The sequence below is a fragment of the Urtica dioica genome, chromosome 7 (assembly GCF_054948205.1).
Source record: "Urtica dioica subsp. dioica isolate 48M chromosome 7, U.dioica_male_clone48M_v1_H2, whole genome shotgun sequence".
Classification (NCBI taxonomy): Eukaryota; Viridiplantae; Streptophyta; class Magnoliopsida; order Rosales; family Urticaceae; genus Urtica; species Urtica dioica.
Window position 1 is genome coordinate 23,254,605 of NC_142762.1, and position 22,849 is coordinate 23,277,453.

A 22,849-nucleotide genomic window follows, 5' to 3' on the forward strand; every position below is an offset into this window, starting at 1 on the left:
AAGCTCTAGATGCTTTTGGATGCGACTCCGCATTTAAAATTCTCTTTCATAATAGCGGAAGCAATCTTGGAGCTGGGCAGTTTGCGAATCTTGAAGGATTTAGGTTTCGCGAAACCCGCAATGAGAGCCTCTGGCGGAATTTTGTGGTGGGCCAACTATGACGTGTTGCATACGAATGATAGAGAGGAAATGCGGCGTGGTCGCTTCAATCGGAATGGAGGTGAAGCACTGGTAACCGTGAATGGGGTGATGCTCGAAATTGGGGAAAGAGAGAGAGAGAGAGAGAGAGAGAGAGAGAGAGAGAGAGAGAGAGAGAGAGAAACCTTCTCAATCAGCCCCATTATCCCGATTCGACAAGTACGAAGTGAGGTACAACTGTGATGGCTCGTACGACGACTTAGTGTATGAATTTATGGAGGCATAGCATTCCACGGGTAACACAATCAACGACAAGGCGATTCTGAACTACACAACCTTGAAATCTTGACCTATAAAAACCTAAGCGATTCCACCGATTGGTTACAGAAAGCTGAGGATTTCTTTGAAGATCCTGGAAGGCGAACGATTATAAAGTTTGAGAAGTTAGCTTTTCCCTGACTGGCTTGGAAGCTGGATTGTTTTGCACGTTTTGACGACTATCGACATACCAAATCATGCGGGCTAAGTTTTTGGATAGATGTGCGTCAATTCCCCGGTTAGTTCACGTTCCTTCGACAAACGGAGTTGGTGGACGAGTACTGCATCAAGGTCAAATCCTACCTTGGATGTACGTGAAGGTAACAAAAGATTCTGCCATCTGCCACGTTTGCATGAGAGTCTTCGATACCATTCGTCGAGAGGTCGAGTACCACAAGCCAAAATTGGTCTACGTGTCTACGATCCTAACTTGTACCAAAATGATGCTCCGAAACGAGAATATGATTGCACTTTCAGAGGAATCCAACACTGGGAAACCACGTCTGGGGGTAAACATATTCCTTGCGTTGAGGAGAGTTTACAAGAGAACGCCCACCCGGACCACTAGCGACATACCAACAACCAAACCAACAGAAAGTTGACACATCAAGAGAGGACCGACCGTTGCATAAAGGGTCTCTGGTTCAACTGCCACGTGGTCATCATTGTGAAATCGTGTTTTGCATAGTCATGCGAGGTGATGACGATAAAGTTGAGAGCGGATAGGTGGATGAAGATGACTTGAAGCTCCCCCTCAATGCCATACAATAGTTATAGGCAGACCAATCTGTCCACAACGAGGCCGAAGATGAATCCCCAAGGCTCTCCCTCCGTCTAGTTTGATAAGTGGTCTAGTGTCATGACCCGCGAGCCTTAATTCGCCCGCGATCCACGGCAGATTTCTTCGTATCTTGCTTAACATAAAATAAAATTCATAAAAACCTTGGTGGAAGCGCTTCCGAAAAACATTTCTAGAAAAACTTTTAAAATATTTACATAAACGTCTCAAAAGTACGGACGAATTTTTCGTTTTTCCAATAACATACTATTTAAAACTTTTACAACCAAAAGACTCGATTTTTAAAAACAAAACAGACTAATTCCTACTTACTTACCGGGTTCCAGTGATGCTATGTTTAGTCCTCCTTAGCTTGCCTTTATCTACAATATCAAGATAATAACTGTGAGTCGAAAGACTCAGTAAGTGATATCTATGTAACTAATGCACCGTGCACATAACACATAAGTAATGCATAACATAAAATTCATATCTTAACATAATTTGCGGAAGTATCGGCTTAGGTCCCAATAAATCCACCTTTCTTAAGAATCAATCGGCTTAGGTCCCGATAGATTCACCTTTCTTAAGAATCAATCGGCTTAGGTCTCGATAGATTCATCTCATACGAATTCACTAGCTTAGATCCCAGTGATTCACATCATAGCATACTTAATTTTATCATAAACTATGGAATTACCAGCTTAGGTCCCAGTAACTCCTACTTACTTGAGAATTTGCCAGCTTAGGTCCCGTCAATTCCCATCATACAATACATCTCCTACCCAGGATCCCTTAATGATATCCGCACGACACATGTCTTATTGGCGCCAGACAGGAGGGTGCACAATCTCATGCCTAATCCCCATGTGGTACCACCACGAAGGATAACAAGTACCTGCTATCTAATGTTTTACTTAAGTCCTTATGTTTTTAGAATTTTTGTTTTGTTCTATCTAATTTTGTTCATAAATAACTTATTTAGTGGTTACACATTAATTTACTGATATTAATAAGTCATTCCCCATTCAACGCGTAGACTCATGTAAATTAAAGTAATTTACAGATATCATGTTAATAGACAAATATTTTACAAGTTATTAAGTTCTGTACAGATTTTATGGACCGAGTAGAAAATCATAATTCAGCCACCAAAATATAGTATTTAATTACATAATAATGAGGGGTGCAACCACAATAAAAATCAAAATGAGTATCATATGCAATTAACCATTCATGATTTAGCACTCAGTTATCCATAATAGCTATGAGATCCAAAATAGATATCAGGAATTGGTAATACTAGAGTTTTAGGAAATGACAGATAATCTAAAATCCTATATCAAAAGACGGTTTGCTGCTGGATTCGCATGCGAGGTTATCCGCTTTGTCGCCTTCATGTTCTTTGGCAGGTACCTCGTCTTCATTCCTTTTAGTTTTATTCTCAGTGACGTATAGAGAGGTTGTAAACACTGACTTCCTACATGTTTGTTTCGGAACGGGCTGTGGAATTGGCACCTTTCTTGATATCTTCTTTGGCATTGTATGATCAACTGCCACTTTGTCAACTGCCTCTGCATTTACAATTTTATTGAAATTACGATCAACTAATAACAATTTAATCACCTCTACATTAACAGTTACTGCTGAAATTGGTTTAATCTTACCTGTGGGTTGCCTACGCCAACATCAGTGGCTTGATGATTTCCGACTAGTACAGTTGTTGGCTGCTTGGGAAGCGGATTGCCTGGTTGTTCAGTCTTCATGGTTGGCTTGGGCACTGGTTTTCCGTTCTTTCTCAAGTGTTTGTATACTTGATTGTATAGAACTTGAGGCTCGGCCACCTTCTCATGAACAACCTGTGGAAGTTGTTCGAATCGTACTTGTTAGGAATGCTATTCAACACATCATTTACGGTAAAAACCAAATCATCTTGCAGCTTCTGCATGTCGTCTTGTGACAAGTCATGGTTAGTCTTAACATAATTACACCATTTTTACATGTAGTCTACAACAAACTTACCGGACTATAACGTGCTACCTTTTCCATTCCAAGCAGTGGTGAAATATCATGCGAGGTAGTTATGTAAATATGATGTGTTAATAATGTCACTAGTTCATTTTTTCTATAATTTCAAAAATGTTTATACTATGTACCATGGAAATAGAATCAGGGATTTTCGTCTCCACCGTTGAAGTTCTTTTTCGGAGCATCTGTAAATAAGATACCATTTTCATTAGCGTCAAACACTTCTAGATTTGGAGTTCATTACTTAATAATGCTTGTATTAATAACATACCCTGTTTGTTAACGTCACTTGTGTTGGCTTCGGTTTTGTTACTTTCTTCATCCCTTGAACCTGTAAATAGATTGCGACATAACGACATTGTAATTCATATTTACTACTTCAAATAGATTTGTTTACCTCTTTTTTTAGGGACTTGGACAGGGGTAGTATCGATAGGTGTAGTATACTGTTAAACAGATTTGTATACGTAGTTAAACATTTTACGCTCATTTTGATGGTAAATACTTATTTACAAAGCTGTAAATAGCTTACATGAACAACTATTGGTGAGGGTCGTGGTTCTTCGCCTTTTTTAGTTTGTATTGAACTCCCCGAGCCCTGTATATTAATTGTTAGTTGTGGAATAAATTGTAAAAAATAAACAAAGTCATACTGTTTCTTTTCTTGTTTGCTTTGGTGTTGCTTCATCGTAATCCTTTCGAATGTACACTTGAAATACATCCAATAGGGCGTCGTACTTCTCATGTGCCTCGTCCGCACGCTGCTTTAGGATTTCTATTGTTTGGGAAGCGTACTCCAACTTCATATGGACGTCATCAGTAGATCGGCTAGGCGTTTCACTTTCCAAACCTATTGAACTGCTAGCAACGCCTTTGCCTTTGTCAACTGGTTTGGGGATCGGCTCCGAACTCACAACGTCTACTCGTTCAATGAACCCTTCTGCTTGCTCATCTTCAGTAGCATTTACTTGACAAATGCGAAGATAAAACAAAGACAGGCATTACTTACAACCATATATTTACATATTTACAGACTATCATACTTACTGTTATATATGTAATTTATTTATCTCATCATTGTAGATGTGTCGTTGCAGCTCGTCGTATTCGGGGCTGTAATTGATGTGGGGTTTTCCAAAACTAGAATTCGACATCAGGAAGTGTCCCATGGTTTTTGTTTTCTTTCACACCACCGTTGGATCCCAATCTTTAAGGAAGAGATCGACGATCCCAAGTTCTTTGACTTGCCACTTGAGGAGTCGGGGTATGCTCAATTCTGTCGTCTGGGATCTTTAAGTCTTTGAAGCATTTAAGAAGTTCAAAAAGCTCGTGGAGAACAAGTCGGATTACAAGTTGAAGAATTTGCGAACTGATCGAGGTGGCGAGTTCACATCCTAGAAGTTGGCGGAGTTCTGCATAGAAGAGGGAGTCGAGCGTCACCTCACGGCACCGTACACACCTCAACAAAACGGTGTGGTAGAGAGGAGAAATCGCACCGTGGTGGCCACTGCGAGAAGTTTTCTCAAGAGTATGCAAGTCCCGGCGAACCTCTGGGGAGAGGCGGTCTGACATGTGGTTTATCTCTTGAACCGCTTGCCGACAAAGGTGCTAGGAGATTGCACCCCTTACCAAGCATGGACCGGAAAACGACCTCATTTGGAGCACTCGAGAGTGTTCGGGTGTACCGCACATGTGAAGATTGCGGGACCACATCTCAAGAAGCTCGATGATCGAAGTCAAGCAATTGTGTACCTCGGCGTCAAAGACGGAAGCAAGGCGCACAGGTTTCTTGATCCAGCTAGCGGAAAAATCCATGTGAGCAGAGACGCCATGTTCGAGGAGGAGAAGAAGTGGGAGTGGTGCAACGGCAACAACGAGCTCGTACGAAATTCCGTGGAGTTCGGAATCCTACGAGATGACAACATAGTGGAGTCGGAAAATGCAGCAACTCCACCAGCGAGTCCGAACTCTCCTCCACAACAAGAGAGCTCGGACGGGTCCACAAGCGAAGATGTCCCCAAGAAACTCCGTTCCCTCGCCGATGTCTATGCAGAGGCACCACTAAGAGAGATGGATCTCGACGAATTGTTATTGCTCACTGCCGACGAGCCAATAACATATCACGAGACAACAACCGAGGAGGCCTGAAACGAGGCCATGGAGAAAGAGCTCGAGTCCATCGAGAAGAACAAGACATGGGAGCTCACCGACTTGCCAGCCAGTCATAAGACCATCGGATTGAAGTGGGTGTTCAAGTTGAAAAGAGACAGCGAATGCAATATCCTCAAGCACAAGGCAAGATTGGTTGCGAAAGGATACGTGCAGAAGCAAGGAGTTGACTTCAAGGAAACATTTGCACCGGTGGTGAGACTCGACACCGTCAGGGTAATTAGCCCTTGTAGCTCATCGCGGATGGGAGATTCACCACTTGGACGTCAAATCGGCGTTCTTCAATGGTGATATCGAAGAAGAAGTCTACGTCTCCCAACTTGAAGGCTTCATCATCAAGAATAAGAAGCACAAAGTGTACAAGCTGTCCAAAGCTCTCTATGGACTACGCCAAGCACCAAGGGCGTGGAACACTTGCCTCAACAAGAGAATCATGAGTCTCGGCTTCTTGAAGTGTGCTCAATAGTAGGCTGTGTACACAAGGAACCATGAAGCAGATGTACTCATCGTTGGCGTGTACGTCAACGATTTGATCGTGACAGTATCTAGCATTGAAGGTGTTGAGGGATTCAAGAAGCAAATGATGAAGGAATTCGAGATGAGTAATCTTGGGCTGCTTTCATACTACGTCGGTATCGAGGTGGACTAGAAGAAAGACTACATCACGGTGAAGCAAACGGCTTACGCGAAGAAGGTGTTGAAGCAGTTCGCGATGGCGGATTGCAACCCAAGCAATTATCCAATGGAAGCAAAGTTACAGCTTGAAAAAGATGTGAATCCCACTGAGTATAGGCGTGTCATCGGGTGTCTCAGGTACTTGACCCACACTCAACCTGATATCTCATATGCAGTTGGAATGGTGAGTCGTTACATGGAGCAGCCTCCTGCTCTACAACAACAGGCAGTGAAGCACATCCTCCGCTACGTGAAGGGAACAACGACGTACGAGATTCAGTACAAAAGAGGACGAGAAGCTGAAGAACTTGTCGGTTGTAATGACAGCGATCTAGCCGGTGATATAGATGGCAGGAAAAGCATCCGAGGGATGACGTTTTATCTCAACGAGAATCTGATCACTTGGCAATCCCAGAAGCAGCGGACCGTTGCTCTATCATCCTGTGAGGCAGAGTCCATGGCAGCCACTATGGCATCGTGCCAAGCATTGTGGTTGAGAAGTTTGTTGAGCGAGGTGACCGGAAGCGAGCAAAAACCGGTTACTCTCTACATTGACAACAAGTCTGCAATCGCATTGATAAAGAACCCGGTGTTTCATGGACGCAGCAAGCACATCGACACTCGCTTCTACTTTATTCGCGAGTGTGTCGAGAATCGACAGATTGTCGTGGAGTTCGTAACCACCAGAGAGCAACGTGCGGATATTCTCACCAAAGCTCTAGCAAGAGTCAAATTTGCAGAGATGCGGGAGCTGCTCGACGTGAAGAATCTCGAACCAAGTCAAGCTTACGGGGGAGATTGTGAGTCTAAGCAAGACTTGGTCAGCCTTGACGTGGCACCTTGAATGTGTGCATGGATCAGTTACTATGCGTTACAAAGCCTTCGTTGGTATTCAATAATATTGTAGCAGTTATAGAGTAATGGGTATTAATGTTTTACGTTATATTGTTGTTACAATTTAACTTTACGTTATTTTGGTTTCCTATAAATAGGTATTGTTGCTGCAACTATTTCATCATCTCCAGAAGTGTATTTCCTACTCAAAATAATACATAGAAAAATTCTCCAACTTGTTTCATAATGTTCTTCATTTCAGTCTGCTCCATAAACACTCCAAAGTGTTCTTTTTTTCCTTTCTTCACTGTTGTTTCTTTGCAGATCCAAAATATTTGGAACCAACAAGCTTATACAAAGGAAAATTCAATGAAGAATTTGTCTTCTCTTTTACCTCATAAAGTTGAGTGTACTGCAGCCATTTTGGACCTGAAATTTGGATTCATTTTGGTCATTGATAAAACTAACAGCCATGAAAATCAACTTTCTCCCTTCTCCTCACAATTTTAAAGTATACACAAATAGAAAAAGTTACAATTACGAATGTCTATCACAAAATGAGCACAACAGTCTGAGTTACACGAAATCTCTGAAAATTTACACGAAATCTCTGAAAATTATAAAATAAAAATAGAAAAAACATAAACAAACACCAAGTTTTTGAAAAACATCTTGAGCAATCGCACCAGTTGGGTCAAAGTCAAGTCCTTCGAAGGGCAAAAGCAGAGAGCACAATGAGGATGACCATGAAAGCGACTCCGACAAACGACGACACGACTGCCCCACTCGCCGCCTGACAAAAGTCGGTGAATTGCATGCAAACGGCCATCCAGTTGGCGCTGCTGTTGCCGTTGTGGGCCAAGTACACTATCGCAGTTGCCGCCGCTCCGCTCGAACTCGCCAGCGCCATGAACACCTTTTCAAAGCAACAAGACCAAAAAAAAAAAAAAAACTCATATACTGCTAGAGGAAATTATAAGAACTGATTATTCGTTTATTTATTTTTAGCTTATTACCGTGTCTAAGATAAGTAAGATGAGTCTCGGTCCAACGGCAAAGGGTCGGATTATTGTTACTACTGAGACAGGTAGCGAGAGGAGTAGGTAGCCCGAAACAAATGCCAACGCAATAACAAAAAACCTGCATGTGTTCGTGTGATCAATTTATTTTGCTATTACTATTCTTTGTTGTTTCTTCGGTGAAGTATAGAAGGAAAAAAGTTTGTGATTGCATACGAGAAGGTAGGAAAATCGTCATAGCTGGCTTCGAACTGGAAGAACTGAGTGAAGAAGGGAAGAGTCTGGTCAGCCAATCCCATGGTGGCCGAGGCTCCTAGAACTGCTGCCAGAGCCCCGAGCCTTAGGACAAAGTCACTTACGGCAAGGCCCTTCTTATATCCCGCTTTATTCACGGCCTTCGGAGCCGCTAGCATTGGTGCTTTCTCAAGCTTCCTGGCCATTCTTGTCTCTTCGTCGACATCGATCTTGATCGAATCTCCGCTTGCCATTTCTAGTGATTTAGGAGTTTCACTTGCTGTGAGGGATGATAAATTTTTTTTTTTTTGTGTCAAAAAGGCTCAAGAAGTTTTGTTTGTGATGAAAACTAGGGGAATTGAAGAGACTTTTTATATGGGATCACCGTGAGTTGATTTGGTTTAGTGAGTCCAAACGTAATACAGCTAATTGGATTTTGAATATGTGAAATGGAAGTTGGTTCTGACTTTCCCCGTTAGTAATATATTTTTATAACTATATTCTTCACTTTTGAACTCATGATCAGAATTGTAACAGGTAGTTTTGCTTGAAGTGGTTGGTTGAATTTTGATAATGAAAGTCAAACACCAATATATACGTCTTTTTGAATGAATTCACTTTATCCGTGTATTTATAATAGTATCATAAGTTTTAGTACTGATTCCGGGCACTTTTATTTTTCTAATGACTGCTCAACCAGACCACCATTCTCTTTCCTAACCCAATAGCAACGGGGTTGTTTACTTCCCAAACATTGTTCTACATTTTCACCCACGGATCGTATTAAAAATCTATTCAAGCTTAAGTTTAATATATTATGTATAGAACATGTAACAAAACTTAATATATGAAAATGACTTAACATGCCAATGCCAACTATAATAATTTCAAATAAAAATTATTTAGACGCCCCGATGATCCAATGAAATTAAAAACCATTTAAGCGCCTCGATGGTCCGAATCTGAAATTCGACCTTTGTGTTAAAGCGGGGATTGCTTGTGTGTGTGTATTTTTTTTTTCTTCTTTAATTATTTACAAGAAGAACGTATCTAAAGTTACCATCCCAAAAATAAATTTTGTTCTAAACTTTGAGCTTATTTTTCTTGATGTACATAATTTTTGTTTAAAAATATTTAATTATTTTGGTTCATTTAACTTTGTTTACTATTTATTTTTATCATTTATAAGAAACATAATTGTTTACAATTTGAAAAAGAATTTAAAATACCCACTATTTTAGAAATGGTGTACTTTTAAAATATTATTCATGTAAATTTCCATGATTAAAACGTAACGTTTATGTATTGGACGGATTCTTGTTAAAAAAAAATTACGTAAATAAACTAAATCACCCTCAGTGGCACAAAGTTATCCGTGACCACCACATATCCTCCGCAATCAGACAGCCAACGGTATGATACTTAGCGGATGAAAGATTTTCATTTGTTTTTTTTGCACCTCACGGAAAGTACCATTTCCATAGCTAACAGTATCGGAAGGAAGTCTTTCAATAGCGTTTTGGAAGTGGAAGAAGTCTATCGGAGGACATGTCTTCCGTCAATTTCCATTAGTCATTTGTATTTGTATTTTTTAATTAAAAAAATATGAACCGTTGATAATTTAACATCCAACGGCTTATATTATTTATCTCTTATTAATTATTATATTTAATTAAAAATCGGAAATTACGACTTCCATTAAGCCAAAAAATTGCCTAACAAAAATATCACTTCCGTTAACCTCGCCTAACGAAATTAATACTTCCGTTAAACAATGGAAGACATACTAATAGAAGTGGTATTTCCACTTCCTACCAATGATGAGTCTACAGTCGTCAATTGCTGCCTTTATCAGATAGGCGGCGTTTCACTATTAACACAATTTTCAATAGCTTCCTTAACATGACGCATTTTCAAGCATTATATGGACGCCGACTGCCAAAAATTCTGACATATTCACAAGGCTCTACTTTTTATCTAAAGCTCTCAAGGACATGTCATGTGACAATCTCTTCCGATCGAAGATTAAAAAAAAATAATAATAAAAAATAAAAATAAAAAACCTCTTACGATCCGAATGTTTAGGAAATGCACACCACCGAGAACTCACCCTTGATGTTGGCATTTTGATTTTGGTTTCCCGCTACCACAAACTGTCCAAACAGTTATAAAATGTTCCCGATTCCTGCCTTGGCCTTTCGAAAGGGAGTCAAATTCACCTGATTTTCCACGGCTCAACCCTCGTGCCTTTATGCTGCTCCACCACCGATCTTTACCACAACTACCATCGACTGCTTACGTGGGGTCCCTCGTAAGCAAGTGTTAGTACAGTGGCTCGATGATGCCTTGAGGCAGAGTTTTCCTGATTCCTGTGTCCGGTATCCCAATTTCCACCTTGAGGACAAGGTCGTATAAACAACACTGAATCTGGACAAGGCACCGAATCCGCATCCAACCCTAGAGGAAGGTCAACCTGTAAATGGAAGAACCCAGCCCAACTTACCCAGGGACTATATTTGTTGATATCCAGAGAGCAATGCAAGAGTGTTCTCACACGTGTCATGATTTATCCTACATGTTAGTATAGTATTGGTTGTGCTATTTTCTGCGAAGCCTTTTGGTTTCTCACTGCCAAGGGTATGTATGCCAACAGTAGACAAAATTCGCAGAAGTTGTCTCTATTTATATGGAAATTTGGAGTTAACTCGCAATCGAAGAGAGATTATCGATACCCCTGGTGCAGGACGTATCAGTACCTTGAATCCCAAGTAGGCGAATTTTCATTGGCAACTATAGAAGTCTCACGAAGAATCGCGATTGAGGTTGCTGAAAATCATATTGAAGTAAGTATTTATATATAAATTCTATCATGTTCAGTCGATCCTGGGTTCTTACGGCTAGTTCAATTAGAAGTATCAACGAAAACATACATATAACATACAGGCTTTATTTAACGTACACAATTTTTTATGTCCTAAAGAACCGAGGCAAAACGAAACCCATCAACTCTGGGGTACTGAATTAGTTGGCATAGAAGATCACATCAAAATGACTAAACTTGTGGTCAATAGTTCAGAACTTCCTTTTGAGCCTAAGTGTAGAAGTTTTGATATATGGCCTATAACTATTAAAATAAAACTGGGTGTGGTCAGTCTAGTGAACTCGAGTAGAACTACTTACACCTCAGGTGATTTTCTAGCCATTAAGATTAAGAAACTGCCACAGATTTATTCAAGAGCATCCAGGCCAGTTCCCACGCATGACATCATTGTTTCTTAAACTTCCGTGTATATAGACTTTCGGTTCTCTAATCTGCATCGAAGTACAAATAGTTTTAAGAAACAATGGATGGGCTCAGAGATGTTAATAGGATTCTTACCAGTGAAATCAGTGGAAACCCATTTCGAAGACGAGCGCATGAGAACCCATCTACGGTGAATAGACACTTAAATCCGCCAATACTTTGATACTCGCTGTTGTAGACAATAATATGGGTCAAACACATCATTAAACAATTTACCCAAGGACCTCAAAGCAGGCATTAACAATATTTACAGACTTGCACCTGACAGAGAGGGCAAAAAAATAAAAATAAACAAAGAGCATACTTTATGAGGTAAGTGAAATTTCTTTGATGCATTTCTTGAAGAGGGATCTTTTCTTCTTTAGAATATCTGCCGAAAACAGCAACAATATTGATGAAACGATATTCTCTAGGGTCTTTAAAAATAGACAAACACCAATGATGAACCACGTTGACATCATACATATATACCTCCAAGGGAAATCGCTTTCACAAAAACGGGATATACCATTCATTGCTGAAAATGTGTCAATATGTACCCATTGTTCTTTCGTGTGGTTCACAAGATTCCCTGGCAGAACAACCTTACGTAAGAAAAACGAACCATAATTTGAGCTAGGTTTTTTTTAGCATATAGTCCTTGAATTATTTGGTATGACACATTTTGTTTCTTGTATACATTTAACAAATTACTAGAGTTTGAAAATATGTTTTCTTAGGTTATAAATTCATTATAAGACTATTTTTTATGTATTTTATGAAAACGACTAAATGCTACAAAATCAATAGTTGTGGACCATTTTGCTCGTAAATGAATCCAGGCACAAAAAGTCACACGCGTAATAACGTAGAAAAGAAGTTCAAGGATGTGTCTGAGTATAAAATAATGAAGCATTGAAGAAAAGAAGGATATATGAAGCAAATTGCAATATCATGTCAAGCAAATACCATAACCAATTTTTGGCAATATGTATGTACATTGAGAAACTGGCATACCATATTGATGCAGCTTTTTTAAAGCATGACCGCTTGGGTAGTTCTCATAGGATGCCATGAAGGTTATGCCGGTGCATCCTAAACTAAAAATATAAGGAAGCATGTGAAACTCGGAGCGTCATAAACCATTTGGCCAACAAAGAGAGCGAAATGAACTGTCCAACCTTAATAAAAATGACCCAAGCATCACGAGGTAGAGAAGCTTCCAAAAGGCCTTGTTCCGGTTGTTGTAACTGTAACATGGTAAAAGTAACAAACAATATGCAAGTGTTATAATGTATTTCTATTTTGTGCTGTTTATGTAATGTCAAATGGAGACCAACTTCTGGATTGGAATAGCTAACAATGCCACCAACTTCTTAGTGTTTATGCATTTTATTTCTATGTTTCTCTTTAAAATGACAGCCTAAGCAATGAAAGGAATTGGTCATAAATGCTAACCAAAATAGAGGTATGGGTAATTTAAAACAATGAAGGAGTATATAAATAGATTTGTATAAAATCAGGCGTCGCTCACAATGTGAACATTGCGTTCGCTAATGTGTTCGAGGTTAAGGGGCGAAACACCTCAACAGCTCCAAATATGATGTAATTTTTATTTTATTTTTTAAATTAGTTTTTTTTTTCCTTTTTAAGTAGCCTAAACTACTTGGCGGATTGCTGCAATGCATTATATAAACCTACAACTTGGACACAACATACCAGATTAAATATGCATGATTCGCGACATGAGGATATTCTCACCACAAGTTCTTAGTTCGAATGTTTTGGGAAAAAAAGTATAGTGTCAAGTAATCTTGAACAAAAAAAAAAAGGCGAAAGCAACTTCCAAATAACATACATTCTATTGGCTGCAACTGCCGCAGATAAGTTGAATACAGGGATGGTGATGATAATAAAACGAAGCTCCTGGATTGTGAATATGAATTGCATTATTATTGATAAAGACAGAATGTTGAATCGCAAGAGTCATTATTTAATTTTCAGAAGCATGATAAACGTACCTTGTGGGGAAGCTTAGAGTAAAGTAAAACAAAGGAAATGGCTGGAATAATGAATAACGAAACCCGCCTATCAAGAAAGAGCCCAAGCTGCAAAACATAATGCAAATTTACTCAATGAAAGGAGAGTTCTGTCACAAAATCCTGCATTTCGTGACAGAACTGTCACGAAATCTTTTGTCCATTCAGAAAAACATTTGTCCAGAAGAACTATCACGATATTCTGGATAATTAGATTTTGGGATGTCAAAATAGGGAATGAAAGTTCAAAATTTATTCAAGATGATGTAACAAGGAGTCCGAGAGCTGATTCGCTACCATGATATACAGACGAATACTACACGCTTCACGGTGTCCACATTAGGATATAAACAATTATCACACACAAAATTAACTAAGCGCTTTAAATTGTTATTTAGGTAAGAAAGGCGCCAAACTGAAAACTTTCTCACCCATGGAATAAATAGCAAATACGATAAAAACGACAAGGTCCAATATATTATTACAATAATTAAGAAATTCTTTTGTATAAAATGTGTTCTATTCCACAAGGACTCACCATGAAGAGAGGGTAACTAGCAAGCAGAGAGCGAGGCAGCGCTGAAGTAAAATACCAGTGGAATGGATGAGTCTGATAAATCAAAATCAAGGAAGCCAAAAGATAACTTTCAACTGCTTTTACTGTCCCTTTTTCTGCTCTATGGATTCACATTTTACCGCACCGTTTATAAAGAAATTTAGATTATAATAAAAAAAAAAAAAACTGAATTATTATAACCCCACCCAGCTTCATTGGCAAAGAACAAAGATTAAATTTTTATTGTAAAAGATATTAACACCTTACAAAATAAATTAGAAATACATTTAGTTTGAGCGAATTCTTTAAGGATACGCCCCACTCAGAGCTTCGATTCAGAACAAAGTTAAACCAGAACACTTCAAATTCAGGCCACAAAATTCTTCTCCACATAATAGAATCAACGAAGAAAGTAAGACCTGTGCTGTGAAAAATTCGAAACGCATGTGAAATCCAGGGTTGGCTGTAAGAAAAGTCGACGATTAAAAAGAAAAAAAATATATCTCGGAATAGTATTGACAAACCTATGCAGCACACAGCAAACCAAAAGCAGTATTTCAATGTTTCCCGAACAGAAATCGATTTTGTCTGCTTTTGGAAAATATAGAAGAATTATAATTTGACACCAAATCCAAAAACACATACACTGAATTATAGCATAAAAATTTAAAAGGATCAACTTTAATAATGATACTTATAGTTGTGCCTTGAGTGACAGTCTTTTATATAAAAATATGCAACAAGAACAAACTACTGTTTTCAGTATACTTCATCACATCCGTTTCTCTGTTTTGAAATGTTTCAAATAACCGAATCGATTGCATAATCTCAAATATTTTAGATAAACAAGTAAAATCTTTATGGCTCCCAGCAATTAACTGTACTAAGTTATATAAAAATAAAAAATAAAAAATAAAAAAAATCAGCTCAAGTAGGGAAAAGTAAAAGAGCAGACACTATAGGTATGGAACAGAACATACCAATAATAGCACCAGACCAAGAGGACCCAGAAGCAAGAGCATATCACATCGAAAGGTGATTGCAGCAAAAATCTGAGTATCATAAAATGAAATGTTGAAAGAAGAAATTTAAAGGAAGTGCACAATAAGACGCATCATACTCAGAACATTCAAATAGTGATACCAGACAGTTCAACGCTGCATATGGTTTCCCCTTGATCCAATATCCATATGCCATGTTCACTGTCAAGATATAGTGAAGCGTTGATAACATTGTAATAATAGATTATCAATATGAATATATCCATACTCAAAACGACCCAAAAAAACTTGATAAGAACAATATTTTTTAATTTATTGTTACCGCTTATTTTATTTTATTTTTGACATTTGGCACCCAAAAAAACTTTGATATCGGCCCCGTCCCCGACTACGTCAACCTCAACTTGATTAAAAATAAACCACCTTAGCCAGAAGAAGCAATTACCTGCACCCATGGCTAGAATATTTGGAAGAGGACGAGTACAATAAAACAGAAAGTGAAACTGAAGCCCAGTCAGTAAAACATAGAAAGCTTCTACTTGATGACCAAACTTATCTTTAACCTGGTGAGAGAAAAAAAAAATCAGATTATGTAGGTTGTCAGATTACTAAGTTCATAAATCTTAACAGTTCAGGAATCTACCTGGAGACGAAAGAAGCGTAACGTAGCTAATATAATGCAGCCCAATGACATTCGAACTGAATAAAGTATTCAAAGTACAAAGTATTATGTAAGTATTATGGACGAAGTTGTGCAATTTATAGCGAAAATATTTATTTATAAAAAGATTTCTAGTAAGTAAAGACTTCCAAATTTTGTTGCCAAAAAACGTAAAAGACTACCAACCACAAAATTATTTCACCCATATATTCTCAACTATCTAGTACCGGAGACTGAAAATCTCCTTCCATCTTGTTTCGGATTGAATATTCAAACAAAAAATTATATGGTGAACATTGGTGGACAACTTTTGTTTCATAGATTTTCACTTGATGGAAATCAATAAGCTTCTGTTTAAATCTTAGGTCCCATATTGGGAAATATGAAAAAGATAAAAATAAAACATAACCACATTATATATGTTCAACATAGAGAAATAAATTTAGTTGATTAAACCTTCACTAAGCTCAGGGATCCAGATAAAGTACATAAAACAATCACAAAAGCCCGCATTTGAATATATTTTCGAGCCGAATGCTTTTCACTTCATCAAGCCCGCACTCTACGTTATCAAAAAGAATACAATGCATTCAAATAAATAGATAACTAATAATAAAAATTAATTCCGGTGTCAAGATGAATATTTCAGCATTCAGCTTTATTACAGCCCCGAGAGCACTGACCTGCAAATAGACTGTAGAGCTTTGGAAAATGTAGGAAGTTAATTACAAATACAATCGGAGATGCCAAAGTTGAAACAAGCAGCGCCCCTGAAAATAGAGACATTACGTCAACTTCTCAGAAATCGAACTTGTTTACCTCTTCTTTCCTGTGAACAAGCACACCAATATGGAGATAGAAAAAGCATTTTACCACTATGGAGGAATATAATCACATCAATTAACCACACCACTTTCAGAGTGTCAAATTCATATACTGGGTTCTTCTAGTTTTTTTTTTATCTTTCCAAAAATCTAACTTCGATATCATAAGCTTAACAATCTAGATATGCTCACCAATAAAAGTGCGAGGAACCACTCCAGGAAACTCCAAATGATCATACTGACAGGAAATTCAAAGTCAAAACAGATAAGTACGGCCGAAACTCCGAGAGAGAGAGAGAGAGAGAGAGAAATTACACGATCTATGTGATTCCGATGATACAGAATATCATGCATAGCCTTGATGGGAAAAAATAAAGAAAGAAGTGTTAGCTAATGAAACAATAAGAGCTTACAAAAGAATAAGATGAATTCAAAAATTTGCAAAAGATGGACGCAATAATTGGAACCACTTGGTTAATGATAATGCCAACCAAGCTATCAAAAACTTGCAAAAGATCAATTTTACCATCCTACATTTTCATAAAGCATAGACATTTCTATTTCCCTAATCCACTCGAAACCATAGGACAACCCAAATTAACGCTAAACAAACCCAGAGAAATCACAAAAATATTATATTTTAAATACGATACATAGCTACGGTTTCAGCAATGCTTACAAACCCGAAAACCATTCTTAAATTATCAATTAAAAAACCTCTTTAATCCCAGAATATATTGAAAGCTCATAATTCCCCGGCACATCACAAATATCCAGAGAAATTACATAGTTTTCTTTGCAAAGAATTGTATAGCCGAAAAAAACAGGAGAGAGAGATACCTGAAGATTGAAGCTTTCTTCGACCTTGGTGTACGGCGCGGCTAAGACGTAAATCGCAGCCATGGATGCCAAGAGAAGATCGTAGCCATAGCTTTTCAGAAGCTTTGACGAGCTGATAGCCATTGTGAAGACAAGACTCGAGAGAACGGAGAAGAAAGAAGAACTGAGAAAGATCTTTGATCTTCTATTCGGTATGTTGCTGGTCTTTAATATATGTTATTACTTATCACCGAGGATTAAAATCTCGGATCTCGCTCGCGTCGTACCGCACTTTTAATTTTGGGATATCTCATTTCGTACTATAGTATCTTATAGTATTTGATGAATATTCAGGATATCTCGTATCGTATAGTATATCGCATTCCGTGGAATATATCGCCCAAAAAAAGTATTCCGCAGAATATTTGAACAACTTTTTAATTATGATTTTGTATAAGTTTAGGATACACAATCTATATACATTTTAAAATAAAGTTTTCAACATTTCACACATAAAAATTCTAAGTATAGTACAAATCAATACACGTGTAATAGAGAGTTCTCAAACAAAGTCACACTAAATAAAGAAAACAAATAAAGATACGCGTAATAGAGAGTTCTCACACAAAACAACACAAAATATAATAAGTGTACTACAAACCAAAACATAGTAAAAAAAAATAGAGTTCACAGTCATTGTCCTACTCGTTGGTAGAGTGTTGATGGCCTTGAAATGTATGAGGTTGTTGGTCTTGCATCAGGCAATACTCGTACCAAGTCATCATGTGAGCATATGTAGTCATATAAGTCTTCACATGACGATCATAGTTATACTGATCTAATGCAAAATAAATGGAGTATTTTCAAAACCTGTCGGTAATGAATACGAGGTTAGGGCTCATGTGGATGGTAAAAATCCCTTAAGATGGGGGGAGAGACGGAGATGACGGGGATAGGCACGGACACAGGGACTATCTTCGGATACTCAGGATAAGTGTAAGACCCGCCATGCGGCTCAACTGGATGCGAGAATTTTGAGTCCTCCGATGTAATCGAGAACCCATCGAAAAACTGTGACAATTGATCAACGTCTTTGCTAGTAGAAGAGAATGACATTGCATCATACAACCCTCCGTACACGTTGCCTCCATATCCTGACTCAAAAAAGGCTGGATTCATGCGGTCGTATTCATCGTCCGTTTGTGGTACGCTATATCCACCACCGTCGTCGAATTGAGGATCGTATCCACCATCGCTGTTGTATTGCCCGCCACGTTCTTCACCACCACCACCACCTATGATTATAATAAAAACGGAATTAGAACATAAAAACATGTTTGATTAAATTATGAGAGCAATCTTATCTACGTTATCATCCGAGGCATGACCAGTATCATCTGAAGAACTTGAATCGTCTTGAGTCTCTCGATGGGAGGGAGAGGCGGCAGACGTTTTCGTTCAGAACTCGGTTGACATCAACTCCAAGATTTGCAGCCTCTTCAGCAATGTGCATATCTGGATTCTGATTTTCGTCATCTAAGTGAATAGGATCAATCCAGTGTAACATCTCATCATCTCCTTCATTTTGGGCTCCCGACCTTTCAAAAGCTTGTTCGATGATGTCCAAATGATCTAAAGGCAGCATTGAATTTCGAACTTGTACTTCATGTCTCTCATGTTCAGCTTCACGTTGTAACTCCAAAATACAAGTTTCTCCAACCTCTTGTATGCGTGGCGGTTTCGCTGCTTTGTAATAAAAACGGAATTAGAACATAAAAACTTGTTTGATTAAATTATGAGAGCAATCTTATCTGCGTTATCATCCGAGGCATGACCAGTATCATCTGAAGAACTTGAATCGTCTTGAGTCTCTCGATGGGAGGGAGAGGAGGCAGACGTTTTCGTTCAGAACTCGGTTGACATCAACTCCAAGATTTGCAGCCTCTTCAGCAATGTGCATATCTAGATTCTTATTTTCGTCATCTAAGTGAATAGGATCAATCCAGTGTAACATCTCATCATCTCCTTCATTTTGGGCTCCCGACCTTTCAAAAGCCTGTTCGATGATGTCCAAATGATCTAAAGGCAGCATTGAATTTTTGAACTTGTACTTCATGTCTCTCATGTTCAGCTTCATGTTGTAACTCCAAAATACAAGTTTCTCAAATCTCTTGTATGCTGGCGGTTCCGCTGCTTTGTATGCACTAATGCAAACGTGCTCCAATTCCTTTCACATGATGATGAAGACGCGGTTTGGGAAATGATTCGCATAACTAATTTTTGCAATGTCGGAGTAGCATTTCCATAAAGCTCCCACCAACTTGCTAAATACATACACATTATCAACATTAAATACATTACATACACATTATCAGCCATCTTAAATCATTATGTGAAAGTATTACCTGCTGCGAGAGTACCCCTTGCTGATATCGCACGCTTTTGACAAAAGTCTCATTTAGCGTCTCGAAATGCTAACAACTATATATTTGAAAAATATATGTTACTAGAAATTAATATCAAAGACATGTGCATAAATACCAATAACATAAATACTTCATGTCCTAGCCTAGATGAATCATCTAGTGGGTGCAAAAAGTCGAAGACCTTGTCACCACTGCCATGTGTGTACTATCCATATGAACCTCCCTGTTGTACAGTAACTTTGGATTAAAGTAGAAAGTTACATACAAAAAATAGATATTTGTTAATAACTATAACGTCTAAATCTAAAGTAGTTATTAAAAATGTTAAACGTAACAGTTACCTGCTTCATGTAATGGATAACAAAGTTGGCTGGTCCACCTGTTCTCGATAATGTCAACAACCCATTTTTTCACGTGAATTCCTTCCAATCTTTTTTTTCATCTCATGGAATACATAATATAGTAATCCCATGGTTAGATGAACTTCGGTATCGACCAGTCGTAGACAACTGTACATCGGCTCAAAGATACTGCAAACGTCGTCAACTCCGTACCAAAATCGTTATGATAAAACGTTCTCCGAAACAGATCTACCTGTCTGCGTACGAGCTAGTTTGTGCTTGTCCCACCATTGACTCGTAAACATTTGCTTCAGCGCAGCTCTTTTTTTGCGAAGACTTCTAAGAGACAAATAGTTCGTAGCGAACCTTGTCGTCCTAGGACGCACAATTTCACCTGGGGAAATGTCTCTTAGATTGGATAATAGTTGATCACGATTATAGACGAACTTTGATATCATTGTAGCTGCCTTAACGATGGCAGCGACGTTCCCTCTCTTTCCGATATCTTCAAACATCAGGTCCATGCAATGAGCGGCACATGGAGTCCAATACACATTGTACATGTAAAACCCGGTACTTAATTAATATGATACGTTTGAAATTAAAATAACAAATTCCAAATACAAGTTGTACCTCTTATACCTCTTCATCTTTTGTCTAGCCTTTTTGTAATTAGATCCGTTATCCATCACGATTTGTATAACATTGTCCTTCCCAACTTCATTCATGGTATCTTTGAGGATGCCATAAATGTAGAATCTGCTCTTCATCTTGTTGGACGTGTCAATTGACTTCAAGAACACCGTCGTTCCAACACAATACACCATTATATTTATGATACTTAGCCTTGTAGGGCCCGTCCAACCATCAGACAAGATCGTACATCCAAACTTCTCCCAGTTCGGCCTTTGACCATCGACATATTTTTTCATGTCCACAACCTCGGCATCAAGATACTTGTAGTGGTTATCATACAGAAATGGTAATGGAACGTTAGGACCTGCAACTTAAAATAATTAATAAATAAACTGAATATGATAAATTTGAAATTAAATATGATAAAATTTAAATTTACTTACCAAACTCCTAGTGGACTGAATCATGTTTCAAAAATGATGTGAGTCCGCCTTAGATGCCGGAATGTGCTCGTGAACAAAGAACTTGCGTATGTTTCTTCCGAGTTTCATTGCATATGCTGGTACGGACATCACATCAAACCTTTGCTACCGAGAACTGGGGGATTTGTATAAAGATGGAACCAGTGGTTGTTTTTTTCGCAAACGAGGTTCCGCTGAAGATCCACCGGGTCCCTCTCATTCTGCCCTCCACTACTCAGCTGCTTCTTGCTGTCTCACCCTCTTCATAGTTGATCTGACTAAGACCTCTTCGTCGTCGTCCTCTTCATCTGACTCATATCTACGAAGTCCTTTGGTGGTTTTGGATCGAAGATACGCTCCAAAACTACATTTGGACTTCTTCTTATCGGATACGGCCAAAAGACACTATTTCATCTCTTCACTTACTTCTGGAGGACACTTATCACACATCGTCATACTTCTTCGATTATCTATAGTGGCAAGGTGATTCTTCACCCTAGTAACACCTCCACCTTTCATCTCATGGCCACAAAAGTTGCGCACAAAAGCGTTCGTCTTTCCCTGAATGGGCGTACAATATTTTCGGGCCGGATCCGAACTCATTCTTCAAGTAGTAAATCTAAAGCAAGAGATCGAGTATCAAAATATGTCAACATCAACAATAATGAACAACGTAACAATAATGAATAATAAAAAATTAAATAAAATAAGCAAACAATAATCAAGAAATTAATTACATTTACATCAAAACAACAATATCAACATTAACAACATCTAATTAAATAATTACGACCATTAAAGAAAACCCATTTCACAACGACATCAACACTAACAACAACATCTAATTAAATAAATGACTACCTAAATTCGGAATAAAAAACCCATTTCACAACAACATCAACATTAACAACATCTAACTAAATAAATTACTACCTAAATTCAGATTAAAAAAAAAAACATTTCAAAGCAACATCAACATTAACAACAACATCTAATTAAATAAATTACTACCTAAATTCGGATTTAAAATAAACCCATTTCAAAATCAAACAACTTCAGGATTAACAACATCTAATTCAAATTACCAATTAAATTCGGAATTAAAAAAATCCATCCCAATCAACATTAACAACATTATCAAATTATACAAAATTACTACCTAAATTCATATTATAAGAAATCCATATAAACAATCCATTAAGAAATACTCAACAATCCATCCAAAAATTCATTCAAAATTCAACAAAACAAATTAAATTTCAAGTTTTGAACCTTACGAAGCGGAAGACGGGGTACACGGCGAGATTTGAGCAGTTTTACGCCTCCACCGGATGAGAAACCACCTTCCCGTGCAAGATCCGGTGAGATCTACCCAGATCTGGTCTTCGGTCGCGCGAGAAACGAAGCTCCAAGTTCTCTTCTTCTTCTGCGGAAAACACGCGGAAATGAGGGGAAAATGAGCGAAAATGCATTTCACCCGGACGAGATATGAGGGTATATAAAACGCGAGAAAATGCATGAGATTTCGCGAGATTTGACTAAAACTTACGAGATATACCCGTACCTCTCTCGCAGCTTTCCCAAACACGAGATCTCGCGCGAGATACAC

General features: G+C 38.2%; 2 protein-coding genes across 4 annotated transcripts; both read right to left on the reverse strand.

Moving 5' to 3' along the window:
- Positions 1 to 7,464: 7,464 nt before the first annotated feature.
- LOC149390472 (casparian strip membrane protein 1-like) lies at positions 7,465 to 8,531 on the reverse strand. Its single transcript, XM_089620472.1, has 3 exons — positions 8,176 to 8,531; positions 7,957 to 8,080; positions 7,465 to 7,856 (listed from the first exon to the last, which is right to left on the reverse strand). The coding sequence occupies exons 1-3, from the start codon at positions 8,445 to 8,447 to the stop codon at positions 7,641 to 7,643; spliced, it is 612 nt and encodes a 203-aa protein (XP_089476598.1). The 5' UTR covers positions 8,448 to 8,531; the 3' UTR covers positions 7,465 to 7,640.
- A 2,568-nt stretch (positions 8,532 to 11,099) lies between these two features.
- Positions 11,100 to 17,584, reverse strand: ALG12 (homolog of asparagine-linked glycosylation 12). 3 transcript variants are annotated; one of them, XM_089620867.1, is made up of 19 exons: positions 17,398 to 17,584; positions 16,873 to 16,914; positions 16,750 to 16,795; positions 16,417 to 16,503; positions 15,716 to 15,771; positions 15,518 to 15,635; positions 15,215 to 15,273; positions 15,052 to 15,123; positions 14,596 to 14,659; positions 14,387 to 14,490; positions 14,054 to 14,125; positions 13,498 to 13,584; positions 13,335 to 13,402; positions 12,658 to 12,726; positions 12,494 to 12,576; positions 11,969 to 12,068; positions 11,802 to 11,867; positions 11,573 to 11,666; positions 11,100 to 11,505 (listed from the first exon to the last, which is right to left on the reverse strand). In XM_089620867.1, the coding sequence occupies exons 1-19, from the start codon at positions 17,518 to 17,520 to the stop codon at positions 11,425 to 11,427; spliced, it is 1,491 nt and encodes a 496-aa protein (XP_089476993.1). In that variant the 5' UTR covers positions 17,521 to 17,584; the 3' UTR covers positions 11,100 to 11,424. The 3 variants fall into 3 exon arrangements, with proteins under 3 accessions (XP_089476993.1, XP_089476991.1, XP_089476994.1); XM_089620865.1 differs by having other exon boundaries at positions 14,596 to 14,662; XM_089620868.1 differs by lacking the exons at positions 16,417 to 16,503; positions 16,750 to 16,795; positions 16,873 to 16,914; positions 17,398 to 17,584 and adding an exon at positions 16,190 to 16,343 and having other exon boundaries at positions 14,596 to 14,662.
- Positions 17,585 to 22,849: the final 5,265 nt, after the last annotated feature.

Excerpts from the sequence above, each read along its gene's own strand:
- LOC149390472 (XM_089620472.1), bottom strand. The coding sequence starts at position 8,447 with ATGGCAAGCGGAGATTCGATCAAGATCGATGTCGACGAAGAGACAAGA. Across the intron at positions 8,081-8,175 it reads GACGATTTTCCTACCTTCTC|GTTTTTTGTTATTGCGTTGG; the intron begins GTATGCAATCAC and ends GAACACATGCAG. Across the intron at positions 7,857-7,956 it reads TCTTACTTATCTTAGACACG|GTGTTCATGGCGCTGGCGAG; the intron begins GTAATAAGCTAA and ends TGCTTTGAAAAG.
- ALG12 (XM_089620865.1), bottom strand. The coding sequence starts at position 17,520 with ATGGCTATCAGCTCGTCAAAGCTTCTGAAAAGCTATGGCTACGATCTT. Across the intron at positions 16,915-17,397 it reads AAGAAAGCTTCAATCTTCAG|GCTATGCATGATATTCTGTA; the intron begins GTATCTCTCTCT and ends TTTCCCATCAAG. Across the intron at positions 14,126-14,386 it reads ATCGAAGCTCTGAGTGGGGC|ACTCATCCATTCCACTGGTA; the intron begins GTATCCTTAAAG and ends TTGATTTATCAG.